Below are 17,125 nucleotides of genomic sequence, written 5' to 3'. Positions count from 1 at the left end.
TAACCTCTGGCGGTCAATGTGTTAATGTACCCATCCGGTTTGGCTACATGAGTCATTATTTCAAGTTTGACAAAACATACAAGTAAAACTATCAAAAGGCGTAACCCAGTTAAAATAACGGGTCACGGGGCATTCGGGTGGCGCAGTGATAAAGTACCCGCCCACCACCAAGGGGTTCGATTCCACCGCGGACTGCGGTGCATCCAGCTTTGTCGAGCATCTATACGAACACAATTGGCCCATGTTTCGGGGGGGAGGGAAGCTGGGCGGGGGAGGTTGATATTTGTCACTGCACGTCCTCCTACGGGGTGCGGCCGGCGGCACCTGTCAGTGGGGAGTGTTGGGTGGGAGGAGTAGGGGCCGGAGGCATTTACGTTCCTCCTGGTGGGGGCTCCTCACTGGGAGATGAGCCAGTACGGTACAACGGCAGGGACAACACACAATAGTGTGCAGAGAGGAATGAATTAGCATAGCGACCAGTGGTGGAAAAAGTACTCAAATTCTTTACTTCAGTAAAAGTACCAATACTGCAATATAAAAATACTCTGTTACAAGTAAAACTCCAAAATTCAAAATGTACTTGAGTAAAAATACAAAAGTATTGGCATCAAAATGTACTTAAAAGTACCAAAAGTAAAAGTACTAAATATTTGAAAATAGCCGATCTACAAGCTCACAACGCGTCGCGATGCGACGCGTTGTGAGCTTGTAGATCTGCTATTTTCAAATATTCTAGGTATAAAACAGGGCTGAAGTGGTTAATGTATATTTCATTATATCATAGTTTATATCTGAAAAGTAACTAGTAGCTAAAGTTTTCAAATAATTGTAGTGGAGTAAAAGTACAATATTTGCCTCTTGAGTTGTAGTGGAGTAGAAGTAAAAGTACTGAAAATTGGAAATACTCAAGTAAAGTACAAATACCTCAAAATTGTACTTAAGTACAGTACTTAAGTAAATGTACTTAGTTACTTTCCACCACTGATAGCGACTAAATTGGGGAGAAAAAGGGGTAAAAAAAATGTGTGGCTATTCAAAATACAAAAGGTTACTGCAATAGTTTATAGTTGTCGACCAAAGTCATTTAAACTCTGAGACAACATGAAATATAACGGTGTCAGTACTGTGGATATGACATTACTGACCAGTTCTGAAATGACTGTACATGCATTATATGCACCAACAAAATATCGGCTCCCCTCACACACAAACACTTTTTTCTTGGTAGGCAAGCAAACATAATATTTGGGACAACATAATCTGTACTTGCCCGATGCGCAAGTGCTTTTGAAACCTTAGGGTCAAACACTGGAAAAACTGCTGCGGTCTAATAATGGCATGGCTTCCCTCAGAAGCTCTGAAGTTATACTGATGATGTCAGTTTTTAATAAATATGCAGTTCGGAAGCACGACCTCTCCAATAAGTCAGTATTTCCTAGTTATGTTAATGCTCCACCACCTCCTATAGGCGTATTCTTGAGGTGTTTCTGCTTTCATACGGTAGGACAGTAGAGAGAGAGCGCGACAGGGAATAGAGAGCAAAGGGTGGATGAACTGGAACGTGTATCACGAGTCAATTACGTCTGTGCCTCAGTGGTGCAGTCGCCAGGGCTTCCCATATAATTACAATCTTTTTTTAATATTATTTAGATGGGACATGAGGAGAGAGAGAGGAAGGTGAAGGCAGAGGAGAGATGACACGTTAACACAGGAGCTGAACCGTACATGAACCCAGGACCTTGAGATGTTGAAGTCAGCACATTAACCAGTCTCAGCCCCCAGGGCTCAGCCCCAGGGCTCTAACCTGGGGCACAGGTCGAGTGGGCACCTAAACATTGTGGGCACCTCAAAGGTAAATTGGCAATCTTTTCCAAAAATGTAAAAAAAAGAAATGGAAAAAAATGCATGTTTTGGAAAATGGTCGATAATAATGTCAAGTATACATGATTTGAAAATGCACGGTCATTATCAGAACTAAATGCACCCTAAAACTCGTGTATGCCCAAAATGACTGGCTATCCACAGGGTTTGCAGCAAATTGTAGCAATTGTAGAAATATTCAGCCTTAAATGTCATTTAAATATTATACTGTATGTATTCCCCCCCCTCAATTTATAAAATAAATGTAAACATTAAATAAAATATAAAACGTTAAATAAGTAAATATAAAAGAAAATGGTGCCCTGGGTTCTCAGGTGCCAATTCTTCCGGTTCCCTCCAACTGACCCCCCCCCCCCACACACACTTTACTAGCAGTACCTTCATGTATGCCTCCAAAGGCATGGAGCTTCGGTCGCACTCTCTTCTGGACTGTGTTAAGCAGCTCTACACAGCCGACCCGCTGCAACTCTTTAGGAACCCAGTCTCTGAAACCTGCACAGAACACACACACACACACACACGCACACACACACTAAAGTGAACACACACAAAACAATAAATCATTTCTCTCACTCTCCCCCTCCTCTATGGAGCAGTCCTTTCCCCCAGCTCTGCTCTCTCCAATCGTCTGTCACACTGGTGCAAAATCGAGTTTCCATGTAATCAAACGGGCGCAGCAGCAGCAGCAGCTGAAGGCCAGGGAAGGAAATCACTCAATAAAGCCAGATGGGAAGCTCACAAGAAACAAGGCTGGAGGAAGAATGAAACGACTAGGGCAAAACAACTAAAGAAAACTAAATCAGCTTGTAGCCGAGAAACAAACAACTTCACCCAGACAATATTTCACCGTGAAGTCGTATATACGGACATGCTTGCACATGCACACATGCACTCACTCTCTCACACACACACACAGGAATCATATATGGGACTGGAGGTTGAGCTACTGCTGCATATCGAGATTGACAGAATACAAACACACAGAAACATGAACATTCAAACAATCACATACATACCTGTACACACATTTGTGCAAACACAACACGCTCTCTCACACACACACACACACACACACACACACACACACACACACACACACACACACACACACACACACTTTATAGTGTTGATTTTGACAGAACATTTTGCTTCAGTTTTAGTCATAGTCTTTTGAATCAGATTCCATTTAGTTTTAGTCATATGAAATGTTTTACTGTTATGTGTTTTACTGTTATCATAGATTATAGTCGACTAAATCTACAGTTAATTTAGTCGACTATAATGTATTTTGGCGGTGCCTTGATGGCGTCGTAATGCCTGATTTTACACTTGGTTGCATGCTGAAAATAGCCGATCTACAAGCTCACAATGTGTTGTGAGCTTGTAGATCTGCTATTTTCAGAGCGCAACACCCGAGCGCAACCAAACATAACATGACTTGTCTTTTAGTTCTACTGGATCTCTTCTCCACTATAGTCCCTCCATAACATTTTAGTCCAGTTTTTATTTGTTGACGAAATTGTCAATATATTTAGTCTTAGTTTTAGTCATCATAGCTTAGTTTTTATTTAGTTTTCGTCAGTGAAAAAAGGTAGTCGACGAACATTTTTTTGTCATAGTTTTAGTCGACGAAATCAACACTGACGCTTTATCAGCGTACTAATAAATTCAAATAATGTCGAATATATTCAGGTTTTTGGTGATGACAAGTGGAGCCATCGTGCATGGTGATGAGGGGGAGCTGTGATTGGTTAATTGGACTTACCCAGGGGAGGGCCGTGGGTCATGAGGATGTCGATGCCTTCGGGGACCTGGTTCCATTTATCCAGTAGAGACTGGCCCCGTGGCAGGTTGAACCCCCAGCCGTTAAACCACGGAGTCCTAGAGAGGGAGAGGGAGGGGGAGAAAGAAAGAGAGAGAGAGAGGGTAGACACAGACAAAACCATGTCAGAACAGGGATCCGTTATAGGCAGGCGCCTGGCTAATCAAATTAAACCAACTGAACCCACACCCCACAAATATCACATCCATTAGATACACAAACACGCAGATTAAAAGCAAGGCGAATTCCCAAACAGCGAGCAACCCCCATCCTGTGTCATCTGGTGTACATTTATCTGTCTCATCTCACCCCCCCCCGCCCCGCCAACCCACCTCGCAGCTATAGCGAGGCCTGAGTGATTGACGGGGAGAGACGGGCCACCTTCGGCGTTGTGTGGATAGAAAACTGCAGTGAACGGGCGGGTGACAGGCACCATCTCAAGTCTACGCCATAGCAGACACAAAGAGAACCCCCCCATACGCAGCCTGACAATGAAAGAAGGATGAATGGGATGGATGCGGGGGGGGGTGGGTGGTGGGGGGTAGATGAAGAAATAAGAGGAAACGTGCACAGGTTAGAAGAGAAGGAGAGGGTGGGGGAGGGGAGGACGAGAGGGTGAGAAGATTCTGTTTTTTTTCCTTTTTTGGCTGCAGAGGTTTGGATGATAAATTGATGCTTCATTTATCACAATAGTGGTAATGGCGGTGGAAGGCTGACAACACGTTAAAGCAAGACAGATTATCGTCCTGTAACATCTCTGTATGTAAGCTATGAGAAATAAAAATAAAGGCCATATAGAGTTTACCAAGTTTTACGTTGTTCTGTTCTACGCTGATTATTGTTGGCTTTTTTTTCGGACAAGATAGCGGCTTCTGGTCACTGAACAGTGTTCAGAGAAAATTCTAACAAACTTTATTGACACAGCATCATTTTAAAACATACGGGAAGCTCAACATGCTTTGCAGGAAATAAATAAATAAATACTAAATGTACCAAAAGACTCACACATTTCCAAACCGATGGAAACCCCTCCACCCAAAAAAAAGGTTTGCATGTTTGCTCGTGCTTACGAGAACGTGCATCTTTTTGTCCGTCTATGAACGTGTTTGTGTGTTCATGTCCATGCGTGTGTGTGCAGTGCTGCCTATGGCATTTGACCGAGGGGAAATCAGGACTCCGCGGACATCAATAGTCTTTGTTACAGTGAGGGATGGACGCTCCAGCGCCAAATCAATATCTTCTGTTCCATAGCACAAGCGGTGGCGCTAACCAATAGCCAGCACACAGACTCCCAAATTGTAAGAAATATGAGGCCAAAAAAAAAACACTGGGTTTATTCTGAAACACGCTGGCTGACAAATTGTCTCTCATAAAAAATAAAAACATGCAAAAAAGGGGTACAATCCTTTTGTTTAGACTGACGCCTGAGTTATACTTGGTTGCACCTCTCATCACACACTGAGGCTTAAAAAGTCTCACACCTTTGGGTTGGAACTTGGAACACTATTTGAGTGTTAGGTGTCTTGACACACACACACACACACACACACACACACACACCACACACACACACACACACACACACACACAAAGGCGACAGCTCTCCGAGACCCAGAGCTTGCGAGTGCATTCATTCGTTTGCTCACTGACTCGCTCCCTTGCTCTCGTTCTCTCGCTGAGTGGAGAGCTGAGGGATGAGGTTAAAAATGAAATGTGAAGAGCGGGCGGGCGGGGCGAAGGCCGCAGCCCGGGTTGATTAATTAGAACTAATCACACAAATCGGAGTTAATGGAAGTCTAATGGATTAGCGGCGAAAGACTCGCCACTTCTCCCCCTCGGTAGAAATGGGAGCGCAGTGGCGTGGAGAGTCCGGGGGAAGCACTGAATCATGCCGAAGCAGGCCCTCGTTTGGATACCACGCTATACGCAATGCCAGCAACACAGGGAGACCAGCAGGGCTATTTGTCTGGGGGCCCTCCGATTCTCTCTCTCTATCGCTCTCTCTCTCTGCTTTGGTTTGAGTAATGGCAACACAGCAAAAAAAAGGGAAAAAAAAAACGTTGACAAATGGCCGAATGCATTAATTTTCCCCCGTTCGTTGGTGGGGGAAATAAATTGTGGTTTCTGGTACCGAAACAAATAAACAGCCACTGCTGTTGATCTCTTCCGTGTTTCCCCGTGTACCCCAATGCAAAAACACATTCGTCTGAGAGCAGGAACACGAGCCCCTGACATTAGCCGCGCTTTCCCGTGCCAGCCAATGAGAGTGGGCGGATGGAAGCCGGGTTTTGCTGCTACAATGGCCCCATTGTTGGTTGTCTCCCTATGAAATATACCTTCCATACGAGTACATTTGTTAACCTCCATAGAGATTAATGACAGTCCAGTCACATAGAGGAGAGACCGTTTCCTGTGCGGCACTGACACGACACGTTCTATTATGCTGTGCTGCCGCAAGTGTGTATGTGTGTATGTGCATGAATGTACGTACGTACGACGTACATATGGACGGACGGACGTTAAGCCATTAAGACCTGAGATTTGAGCTAAAAAGCATTATTTTACACTTTGGCTATTCAAAAATAGCAGATCTACAAGCTCGTAGCGCGGCACCGAGTGCCGCGCTACGAGCTTGTAGATCTGCTATTTTTGAAAAATCGTGAAAATGTGTGCAAATCTTTGAATATATATTGTTTAAAGCGAACATTTTTAACTCTATTCTTTGCTTCTGGGGTTCCCTGGAATAAAACATTTTCAGATGGGGGTCGGCGGCCAAATACATATCATTTTGGGGGTCCTTGAGATGAAAAAGTTTGAGAACCACTGATATAGAAACCTACTTTTTTTCAGAATACTTTGGGGATTTAGAAGACATTTGTAGAATCGGTTCAGGTCTTAATGGGTTAAGTACGTACATGTCTGTATCAGAGTGTAGAGCCATTTCGTCCCAGAGCAGCTAAACAAATGTTCAGCAGGACAAGTGAGGAAACCAGCCGGTGTGTGTATTCACAGTGCATGTACAGCATGTGTCCAAATGTGATTATATTTGAGAGTTATATGTGTGTATATACAGTATGTAGGCAGGTGGTAGGTTTATATGCACATGTGCAACTGAATGGATGTTTGGGTGTATTTGTTTTCTTTCTTGTGTGCATGTACGCGTTTGTCTACATTTTCATTAATGTATGCACGTACTGTACTGTAAGTGCATAAATTAATGTGTGTGTGTGTGTACATCCCGTGCTTGTTTCGTGTTTCATCAGGCGACATTGTGAGCCCCGAGTCTCTGTCTGACTGACTCTTTCCATCTGGAGAACATCACCGTGGCAACAAGGGGGACGCAGTCTGCAGTGAGGAGGCCAGAAATAGAGGAGAGGAGAGAGGAGAAAGGAAGAGAGTAGGAATTAAAAGAGCACAAGAGAGCACGAGAGGGGGGCAGAGACCGAGACAGCGAGAGAGAGGAAAGGATGAGAGAAAGCAGAGGAAAGAGAAACTGAGAGGAGGGAGTCGGAGAGAGAAGAAAGAAATGGGGAGGGAGAGAGCGAGAGAGAGAGCGAGAGAATCTTCATGCACAGCATCTGCACTGTACTGACAATTTTACCCCCCCCCCCCCCCTCCCCCCAATGGTGACAAATACTGTATTTGCGGTGGAGACATAAGAAACCATTTAAGAATCCAGAATAACATAACAGAGGTGTCTGGAGGTCCCGGCTTCAAGCGAAAGCCATGCATACATTTTTAACGATGGCTAAAAAACGCACGCACACCACACCACACGACACACACACAGATCACAAACGCATGGCGACACAAGCGCACACATCAACCGCGCAGTGAACACCAAAGACTAAAAAGGCGGTAGCCATGGTAACAAGCCAGCTAACGATCCCCCGCGGGAATCAAAACAGGTCGCATAGTCTGCGGCTCCGGTCGGCCATGATGCCTTTCTCTGGTGCTGCCGCCGTCTCCGGTAGCGGCGGCGGCGGTAGAGGTGAGTCAGACTGGGAGCGGAACCCATTTAGCCCTTTGCACACGCAGCGCAAACGTCAATATTCAATTAGGCCCGTGGACATCATTAGGACGCCGCCGAGTCTCGCCGGGCCTGACACGGCTCTTAACCCATCTCCCCTCTCTCTCTCTCTCGCACACTCACTCCCACCGCCTACATCCCCCGAAGCGGCTCTCTCTCTCCATTCCTCATTCTCTCTATCAGGGTCCCTGGTCGGGCTCCCCTACCTCCTCAACCCTGCTCGCCCTCGACAAAACATTTAATTTTCTCTAAGAGCCTCCGTTTAACCTAATGCCTACCACGCTTAATGGATCTTTTTAGCCCCTTTTACACTGCAATTATGCAGCAGCTATTGTTTAAAAATGTCTTCGAGCCACTCGCTCCTAATCCACACTACAGCGTCTCCACTGACATGTATAATTATACTATATAGATAAAAGGTTCCATCTCCCTTTGTCCATCAACAGCCTCCCTCTCAGACTGAGTGAGTTTGTAATACTTGGAAATACCTTTTCGAAAGTAATTTCGCCTTTTAACCCATTAAGACCTGGAACTGTGTCATTTTTTTATTTGAGCTAAAAAGCATTATTTTACACTTTGGGCTATTCAAAAATAGCAGATCTACAAGCTCATAGCGCGGCACCGAGTGCCGCGCTACGAGCTTGTAGATCTGCTATTTCTGAAAAATCGTGAAAATGTGTGCAAATCTTTGAATATATATATTTTTAAAGCGAACATTTTTAACTAAAATCGTTGCTTCTGGGGGTCCCTGGAACAAAATATTTTGATGGGGGTCCGCGGCCAAATGCATATAATTTTGGGGGTCCTTGACATGAAAAAGATTGAGCACCACTGATATAGAAACATATGTTTTTCAGAATACTGTTGGGATTTAGGAGACATGTAGAATCGGCTTCAGGTCTCAATGGGTTAACTGAGACGGGATATTAACAGTGACAAGAAAGTAAGGGAAGAGAAGATGTATACTCTTCAACGCTGGTCCTGAGGCGCGAAGCAAAAAAGCCGGATGTTGTGGTTGTTTGGTGGTCAAAACATCGACTGATTTTGATCAACTCCTGCACATAATTGCATGTCAGGTTGTGCGATGGGGTCCAAAGTGCAGATCTGGTTATAAGCGTGTGGTCACATCCCGCACGACTGGATGAATAGGCTCTAAACACCACAGCAGCCATATTGTTAAGAAATTCACAGGTGTTGCCAATGATACTAATGAAGGGCTCTGTTCCATTCTGGTTAAACAGAGTCAGGGTGCTGATATTGTGCACGTTGGCTCACTGGAAACACCAGTGGGTCTAAAATTGGGGTTCAGGGACCCTCATGGTTCCTTGAGGGGGTTCCAAATGGCCCCTTGCAGGTGTGTAACTCTGAGAGTGTACAAATGGAACCAAATGGACCCTTACGGGTCCATTTGGTTCCATTTGTACACTGTCAGAGTTATGGGGGTCGTGGAAATTAAAAAAAGTCTGAGAACCACTGTGCCACACTAAATGGAACAGAGCCTTCATTAGTATCATTGGTAACACCTGTGAAAGATGTGATACTATGGCTGCTGCGCATAGAGCCTATCAGGAGGCAGCAGGCTAGGTCAGCTGATGGTCAGTCACACAAAACAATGATCAACTCAACAATGTTTTAATTTTGTCAGAAATGTTGTCAGGGAGCAGAATTGAACACTGGGGACACTTAATCCGGCATCTCGCTGACGAGACTTGCTGGCCCGTAGCTTCTGACTGAAGAATTGTGTGTGTGGGGCTTAAACTCACCAAGCTTCCTTTGCCCTGTACCTGACCTAGCACCAACACCAGAACCTTTATTTACCCTACACTGGTAGCCAGGCGAGAAGGCCAGACTGTTTAGTAAATAAAAGTAGAGGCCAGCCTTCTCTCTGGGCTGCTTCCCATTCAACAGTTCCGACGGCTGAGCATTCTATCCACAGAGCAGCACATGCAGTCAAACTAAAACCCTGACAGAAAAACAGCAGAACTCATAACATACTGGTACGATACACAAATGCTGGAAAAAAATGCAGGTGAATAAACACATGTGCGCACGTATCCAGACATGTTGGTGTTTTAACCCATTAAGGTCTGAGGTTCCGATTCTACAAAATGTCTAAAAAAACAGTAAAAAAAAAAAAAACGTATGTTGCTATGTCAGTGGTTCTCAAACTTTTTCACGTCAAGGACACCCAAAATGATATGTATTTGGCCGCCGACCCCCATCTCAAAATATTTTGTGCCAGGGACCCCCACAAGCAAAGATTTTAGTAAAAATTCCGCTTTAAAAGGTAGGGTAAGTGATTTGCAATTATTCAAATAATTGCAAAATGGGTCTATGTTCTGATAGTGCTCGTTACTATAGAGTGTCCTGTCCATATAAGGAGTCTCCATGTCTCTCCAGCTCTTTATAAAACAGAAAATGCATTTTCGTTTCAGTTTCAGTTTCATTTCCAATTTTATCCAAATCAGGATAGAGAACTCAATCAGGATATAGATTAAACAAGTGAAATTGGAAGTGATGACACTAAGAAATGAGCAGGCAAAATTTGAACAGGAACACTATAAAAATGAAGCTTAAAAATTGGTACTTTCTCCTGATTGGCTGAGATTTTGACACCTACCAGAAAATGTATTTTCTGTTTATTAAAGAGCTGGAGAGACGGGGAGACTCCTGTTACTGAACAAACACTCTATAGCAATGATTACTATCAGAATATAGTGCTTTAACCTTTTAACAAAATACTTTTGGTTTTAACCCAAAAATATCACTTACCCTACCTTTAAAACAATATATTCAAAGATTTGCACACATTTTCACGATTTTTCAAAAAATAGCAGATCTACAAGCTCGTATGAGCTTGTAGATCTGCTATTTTTTAATAGCCAAAGTGTAAAATAATGCTTTTTAGCTCAAATAAAAAAAATGACACAGATGCGTTCCAGGTCTTAACACCTGGAACATGCTCTCCTGAAAACACAAAATAGGCACACAGTTCACCAATCACACAGGCAATACGTGAGGCTCCAGAGTGTGGGTACGTGTGTGTAGGCTTTAGTTATGTGAAGAGAGGCGAGATCTCAGGTACACCTACTGTGCCTGTGATCTCAGCACAGCACAGCACACATCACAGGACATCGCAGGAAATCTGCCAAGTTGTGTTACTTGTGATCGTCATTTATTGAACGAATTTACATTCCATGAAAAAAAAATTGAACCGAACGTATGCTTTCTGAACAGGAGTGAGTCGCCCCTGAACATTTTGCTTTCATTAAAATGTTTGAGATTTCAGGAGCAGTGTTGCCCTTTGACACCCCCTCACCCCCACTATGTACTGTATTTGGCACTGACACAAGAGTTCCTGGACATACCAACACAGCAGGCAACCATGCGCCTGTACTCGGCATCCAGACTGCCGGGGATAGCAGAGAACATAAGACAATAAGAGAGAGAGAGAGCTAGCAATTCGGAGGGAGAGAGCGACAGAGTGAGACAGAGAGACACTGAGTAGGTGAGGGAGGGAGAGAGAGAGAGAATCACTCACCCTCCTACCCTCCCCCAGGGAAAAAAAAAGGCTGACATTTTTGACCCGGGTTATGCACACAATAATTGTACTGTCTACATATCTATGCAGTTTAAAGCAATAGTTACTGTAATCCGTTTCCCGGCCTATGCGAAAGAGGTGTTTATCAGTAATACTCCCATTTTTATATAAATAATGGATTAGATTAAACTGTAGTAATAGTAGGGGCTAGAAGGCTTTTGGACTTTAAATGTGTCTAAGATGGCATAATGTGGATAAACTGATGGATCTGTACCACAATGGCAACAAGCCTACAGGCTTTTTTTGTGCTATTATCCTTTTTTAATTCATTTTCAATTAAGTGCTCGCTCAATCAATCAATCATTAATTCAATCAATAAATCAACTGTGCTCGTGTTGCTTGCCTCTGCCCCCAAAATCGGCCTGTTATAGAGCACCACCGGGAGGCCGATTTTTACAACACACTCTATAGTCATGTGATCAAGACGGATCTGTTCGATTTTTCATATTCCCTCCTGATTTTGTCTCCCTCCTGATTGTCTTCCAAAGTTTTCAGGAGTGGCCCGTTTTAAACAAAATGCTGCGAATCATGAATGCAGCGTCCGATTGCCGTGAAACTTTGCATGCGCATTCACACGTGACTAGACCAAGGAAGAAATGCCACCCTACATGTTTCAAAACGGCCTATAACAGGTTGATTCAGGTTTTGGATTTCCTTTGGATTCCTTGAAACATGACGCAACTTATAGGCCCCGTTTGTGCCAGATAAAACCTTCTGCCATAGTGCATTTTCTTCAAAAAACACCTTTTGCTACTACTCCTACAGCTTTTGTCCAAAACTCACACAAATCGATGGGTGGCTGATGACCAAAGTTTGTGGGCCCTGGGTAGGCAACCCGGCCTGGCGAAGACCTGAGCTCCGAGGAGCACACTTTTCCAGTTTTTAATGTGTTAGCCCAGTCTTTTATGGAAACCAGCATGACGTTTCCAAAATCAGCCTACTACCTAAAGTGTGGAGAAACCAAGGATACTAAAGCGCATTTAAATGCAAAGACAGCAACAGAAATGGAAAGATAAGAGATTCAATAAAGAGAGAGAAACGGAGAGAAAGAGAAAGGAGAGCGAACTGGAGAGAGAGAGATAAGTAGACCGATACAGAGGAGACACAAAGAGAGTCAAAGGAGTCCGAGAGAAAGAGTCATAGAGAACTCGGTGAGAAAGAGAAGAAAACGGGCGGAAGAGGAGGAAAAAGTGTTATTGCCCTGGCGATCCATCGTGTCTGACCTCTCTGTCAGAGCTGCCCAGGGGTCAGTGGGGGGAGGGGCCTAATTGATCAAGCTGTCAGAACCAATGAGCAGGGTCATGTTAATGGGACTTTTATAAGCCCCACGGGACATGGCACTACCTGACACACACACACACACACACACACACACACACACACACACACACACACACACACACACACACACACACACACACACACACACACACACACACACACACACACACACACACACACACACACACACACACACACACACACACACACACACACACACACACAGTATGTGTAGTTCCGAGCTGGAGCAAGAGTATGCAGCATGAAGTGTGTATGTGGAGCAGTGTAACATGGTGTGCATATTACTGTGTGTATGTGAGTGAATGTACTACACACACACATAAACAAAATAATGATTGTGCAAGTGTTTGAAATGGTATGAGCGTGCATATGTGTGGCTCAGTGAGTAGTGTATTCCTATGTGAGTGATTGAAAGTGAGTGTACCCTAAATGCGTGTGTGTGTGTGTGTGTGTGTGTGTGTGTGTTTGTATTACTATACTTGCCCGGATAATATACATTGTGAGGACCGTTTTCCTGGTCCTCACAGGACAAATGTTTGTTTTATAGTTTAAAAAAAACTTTTTTAGATACGTTTACAATTAGAAAAACATTCAAGTTAGGATTAGACATTTAGAGGTTAGGTTTAGGGATTGGAATTAGAGTTAAACGCTAATTTATACTTAGTTGCGCCAGTGTCAAGCACCGAAAAATAGCCGATCTACAAGCTCACAGCGCGACGCGTTGTGGGCTTGTAGATCTGCTGTTTTTCGGCTTCAGGCTTATGGTTAAAAATGGCAAAATATATATATTTTTAAATGACATTCATAAAATGGCTGTCCTAAAGCGTTGATGTCCTCACACGTATAGTAATACAAACCTGTGAGTGTGTGTGTGTGTGTCTGTGTTTGTGTGTGTTTGTGTGTGTATAATCCCAGAGCCCAGGTAGCCTTATTAAAAGGAGCCAAGTGGAGACTCTGGCTGGGTTTTGACAAATGGCCTCTCAACACCAAGGCCACCTTTACAAACTTTGGGGACGAGGCAGAGGGGAGAGAGATGGTCACAGGGGTGAAGAGGCTGTGTGTGTGTGTGTGTGTGTTAATAACCAGTGTGTAGTGACTGATGAAGTGTGGGATGGATTAATCTCACAGCGGTCATACAGCCAAACAGTGAGGCACTAAGGGTTAGCCAGCAGACTTACCCCACTTAGCTACGGCCTGGGCCCGCAGGGAGGGGCATTCTCTCTCTCGCACGCACACACACACACACGCACACACACACACACACACACACACACACACACACACACACACACACACACACTCCCCATGGCCTGTGTACATGAGTGAGAGTCGGCCAGCCGCAGCTTGACCTGTAAGGCCGCTCTCTAAAACAACAGCAGCGTCTCAGTATGGGGAGGTTTCACACCAAACACAGCTGCTCCACACAACCCTGCCAACACTACACTACACTACTACTGGTGTTTGTGTGTGTGTGCACGTGCGTGTGGAGAATTAAGAGTTCACATCGTCTTGGTCGCTGTGGAAACGACCGGGATCAAATGCAGTGGAATGGCAGGACTTCCCTCTCTCCGCCTGCACTTTGCCTCCCGCATCATGGACCTCCATCTGCTGTCCGTCAACACCTCGACCATTTCCCCTCTGTGCACTTTGCAGGCACAGTGGAATGGATCCTTCTCTGCTGAGGCTGCCTTTCAGCTGATGTGTGCATATATACTGTATAATAGACATGCACACTGTGTGAAGTGAGGTGTGTGTGGGTCCTCTGGGGGTGTGTGTGTGTGTGTGTGTGTGTGTGTGTCAGTGTTGATTTCGTCGACTAAAACTATGACAAAAAATGTTTGTCGACAACCTTTTTTCACCGACGAAAAACTACATAAAAACGAAACAAAAACTAAGCTACAATGACTAAAACTAAGACTAAATAAATTGACAATTTCGTCAACAAATAAAAACTAGACTAAAATGTTAGTGAGGGACGAGTGGAGAAGAGACGAGAAGTCATTTTATGTTTGGTTGCGCTCGGGTGTCGCTCTCTGAAAATAGCAGATCTACAAGCTCACAATGCGTCGCGCTGCTACGCGTTGTGAGCTTGTAGATCGGCTATTTTCAGCATGCGACCAAGGGTAAATTCATCCATTACGACGCCATCAAGGCACCGCCAACATACATTTTAGTCGACTAAATCAACTGTAGATTTAGTCGACTATAATCTTATGATATTTAGTCGCCTAAAACTAGACCAAAACTAAAACATTTCAGATTACTAAAATATGACTAAAACTAAATGGAATGTTATTCAAAAGACTATGACTAAAACGGAATCAAAAGTTGCTGTCAAAATCAACCCTGGTGTGTGTCTGTGTGTGTGGGAAGGTTGCAGTGCGAGTGCAGGAGAGAGTGTAATCAGCACAAATAGCAACTGTGAATAGCATGTGTTTGTGTGTGTGCGAGTGTGTATGTGTGTGTGTCTGAATGAGGCATTCAAGTGGAGTGTTACTGACAGAGATATACAGAGGTGAGAGGAGAGGCCAGTGGTTGATACAGTGTAGTTCATAAGGTTGACAAGTAGGATTAAAACTCGTACCTCCCTCTTTACTGGGGCTTAAAGACTTCTCTGAAAGAATTGACTATTGCTGATGTTGCTGAATGTGCCATTTTTGTTTGTCAATCTCTGCTTGAGGTAGGGCTGCACCAATGATATTGCTATATTTTCCCTGAATGTTTCCGTAATAAATCACAAATGATATTGTATTAGAACCGCTGTGATTGGCTATATTGTTTATACTTTAAAAAAAATGCCGGATTAACCCATTATGACCTGGAACGCATCTGTGTGACTTTTTGATTTGAGCAATTTTTTTAATTATTTTACACTTTGGCTATTCAAAAATAGCAGATATACAAGCTCATAGCGCGGCACCAAGTGCCGCGCCATGAGCTTGCAGATCTGCTATTTTTGAAAAATCGTGAAAATGTGTGCAAATCTTTGAATATATATTGTTTAAAGCAAACACTTTGAACTTTGAACTCTTTTCTTTGCTTCTGGGGGTCCCTGGAACAAAATATTTTGAGATGGGGGCCCGCGGCCAAATACATGTCATTTTGGGGGTCCTTGACATGAAAATGTTTGAGCACCACTGATATTAGAAACATACGTTTTTCCAAAATACTGTTTGGATTTAGAAGACATTTGCCGAATCGGCTTCAGGTTGGGTTAAACCAATTTATCGCAGACATTTTTGTTTGTGTGTGTGTGTGTGTGGTGGGAGTAGTAGTAGCAGTAGTAGCAACACTAGTAGTACAAAGCTTCTATGCATGTACCGCCTCATTCCTTTGCCTATGGATATCGTAGGAGAGTTTGGGGGGGGGTGGGGCGGGGGTATGGGAATGGGAATAGGGAGACGTGTACATGTTAACGTGGCATCACGGCACTTTGAAATACGGATCTGTCGGGAAGTCGGGCAGGTCTGGCCGAAACCTGACACTGGCCTGATAAAAGAGGGGCGATCTGGAGCCCGGCTAACCCCCATTCAGACAGCCAGTGTGAGGCTGCGTGTGTGTGTGTGTGTGTGTGCGCGAGCGTGCATGTGTGTTTTGGGGGGGTAAGGCCTATTCAACCTGCCCTGAATGAAGTAAAGGACAAGGTGGGGTCCCATTACCTATAGCCCTCCCTTTTCTCCTCTGCTCCGACCTCGGAGAACTTGATCCCGGAGAACAATGAGGGGCAGGGGAGGGAGGGTGTCGGGTGGTGTGGGAGACGACGAGCGAGGGGAGATATGAGAGAAGGAAAAGTATGAAGAAAAAAAAAATGTTGGGGACATAAGCTTATAAGCTTTTCCACCACGGCAACAGACAGTCGACCGAGAAGTTTTCGTTTCCCTGTGTGTGTAGCTCCAAGGACTTCAGGCTGTGTTGCCTGCCCCCCCCTCATCACAAGGTGATTCAAAAATCAAAGAAATGCAAAGCCTCCCAAGACTAGACATTCTGAAATCAAAAGCGATGCACTTAGTTACACGGATATGGGCTTTCAGTGCTTTTTCCAAAGCACATGAATGATGACTATGAATACTTTATTTGACCCCCCCCCCCCTCTGTCTGTGTCGCTTTCTTCTTCTACACAATGGTCTTATAACCCTCAGTGTGGAAGTTAATTGAAAAGAAAAGAAGAGGAAAAAAAAACATTGAAGAGCATTGGCGAACGGCAGCACAAACTTCCATTCAAGATGCACAATTAGAGGAGAAACGAGGGGGATGAAGGGGACTGGAGAGAGGGAACATCGCGCCATTGTGCCGTTGAAGGTCAGCCGCTCAGACACACAGGGGCGGCGTGTGTGTGCGGAGGGCAACGGAAGAGAAAAGCAAAGGAAAAAGAAGAAGGGAAGCAGTTTGGAGCTGCTTAACCCATTCAATCCGGGAACGCATCTGTGTCACTTTAGATTTCTTTGGCTATTCAAAAATAGCAGATCTACAAGCTCATAGCGCGGCACCG

General features: G+C 44.3%; 2 protein-coding genes across 3 annotated transcripts in view; one reads left to right on the top strand and one right to left on the bottom strand.

The window, feature by feature from the left end:
- Positions 1 to 17,125, bottom strand: part of mpped2a (metallophosphoesterase domain containing 2a) — an 83,058-nt gene that overhangs the window by 2,471 nt on the left and 63,462 nt on the right. Inside the window, exons 5-6 of the mRNA XM_080436895.1 lie at positions 3,647 to 3,762; positions 2,260 to 2,373 (exon numbers count right to left, since the gene is read on the bottom strand). Of these exons, the coding sequence (XP_080293021.1) occupies positions 2,260 to 2,373; positions 3,647 to 3,762 (230 nt within the window). The remainder of the gene's footprint in view (positions 1 to 2,259; positions 2,374 to 3,646; positions 3,763 to 17,125) is intronic.
- The window catches only part of LOC308091305 (C-myc promoter-binding protein-like), a 296,959-nt gene that overhangs the window by 239,386 nt on the left and 40,448 nt on the right, over positions 1 to 17,125 (top strand). The window contains exon 34 of one of the 2 annotated variants that reach the window (XR_013933694.1): positions 17,029 to 17,081. The exons of the other annotated variant lie outside the window; for it this stretch is intronic. The gene's annotated coding sequence lies outside the window, so the exon portion shown is untranslated. Of the gene's footprint in view, positions 1 to 17,028; positions 17,082 to 17,125 lie in introns of those variants that run through there. 2 annotated transcript variants of the gene reach the window in all.

This window comes from Gymnoscopelus braueri (assembly GCF_963280865.1).
Source record: "Gymnoscopelus braueri genome assembly, chromosome: 1".
NCBI classification, from domain to species: Eukaryota; Metazoa; Chordata; class Actinopteri; order Myctophiformes; family Myctophidae; genus Gymnoscopelus; species Gymnoscopelus braueri.
Note: the sequence above shows the minus strand (reverse complement) of the source record. Positions and strands in the feature narration are given on the sequence as shown.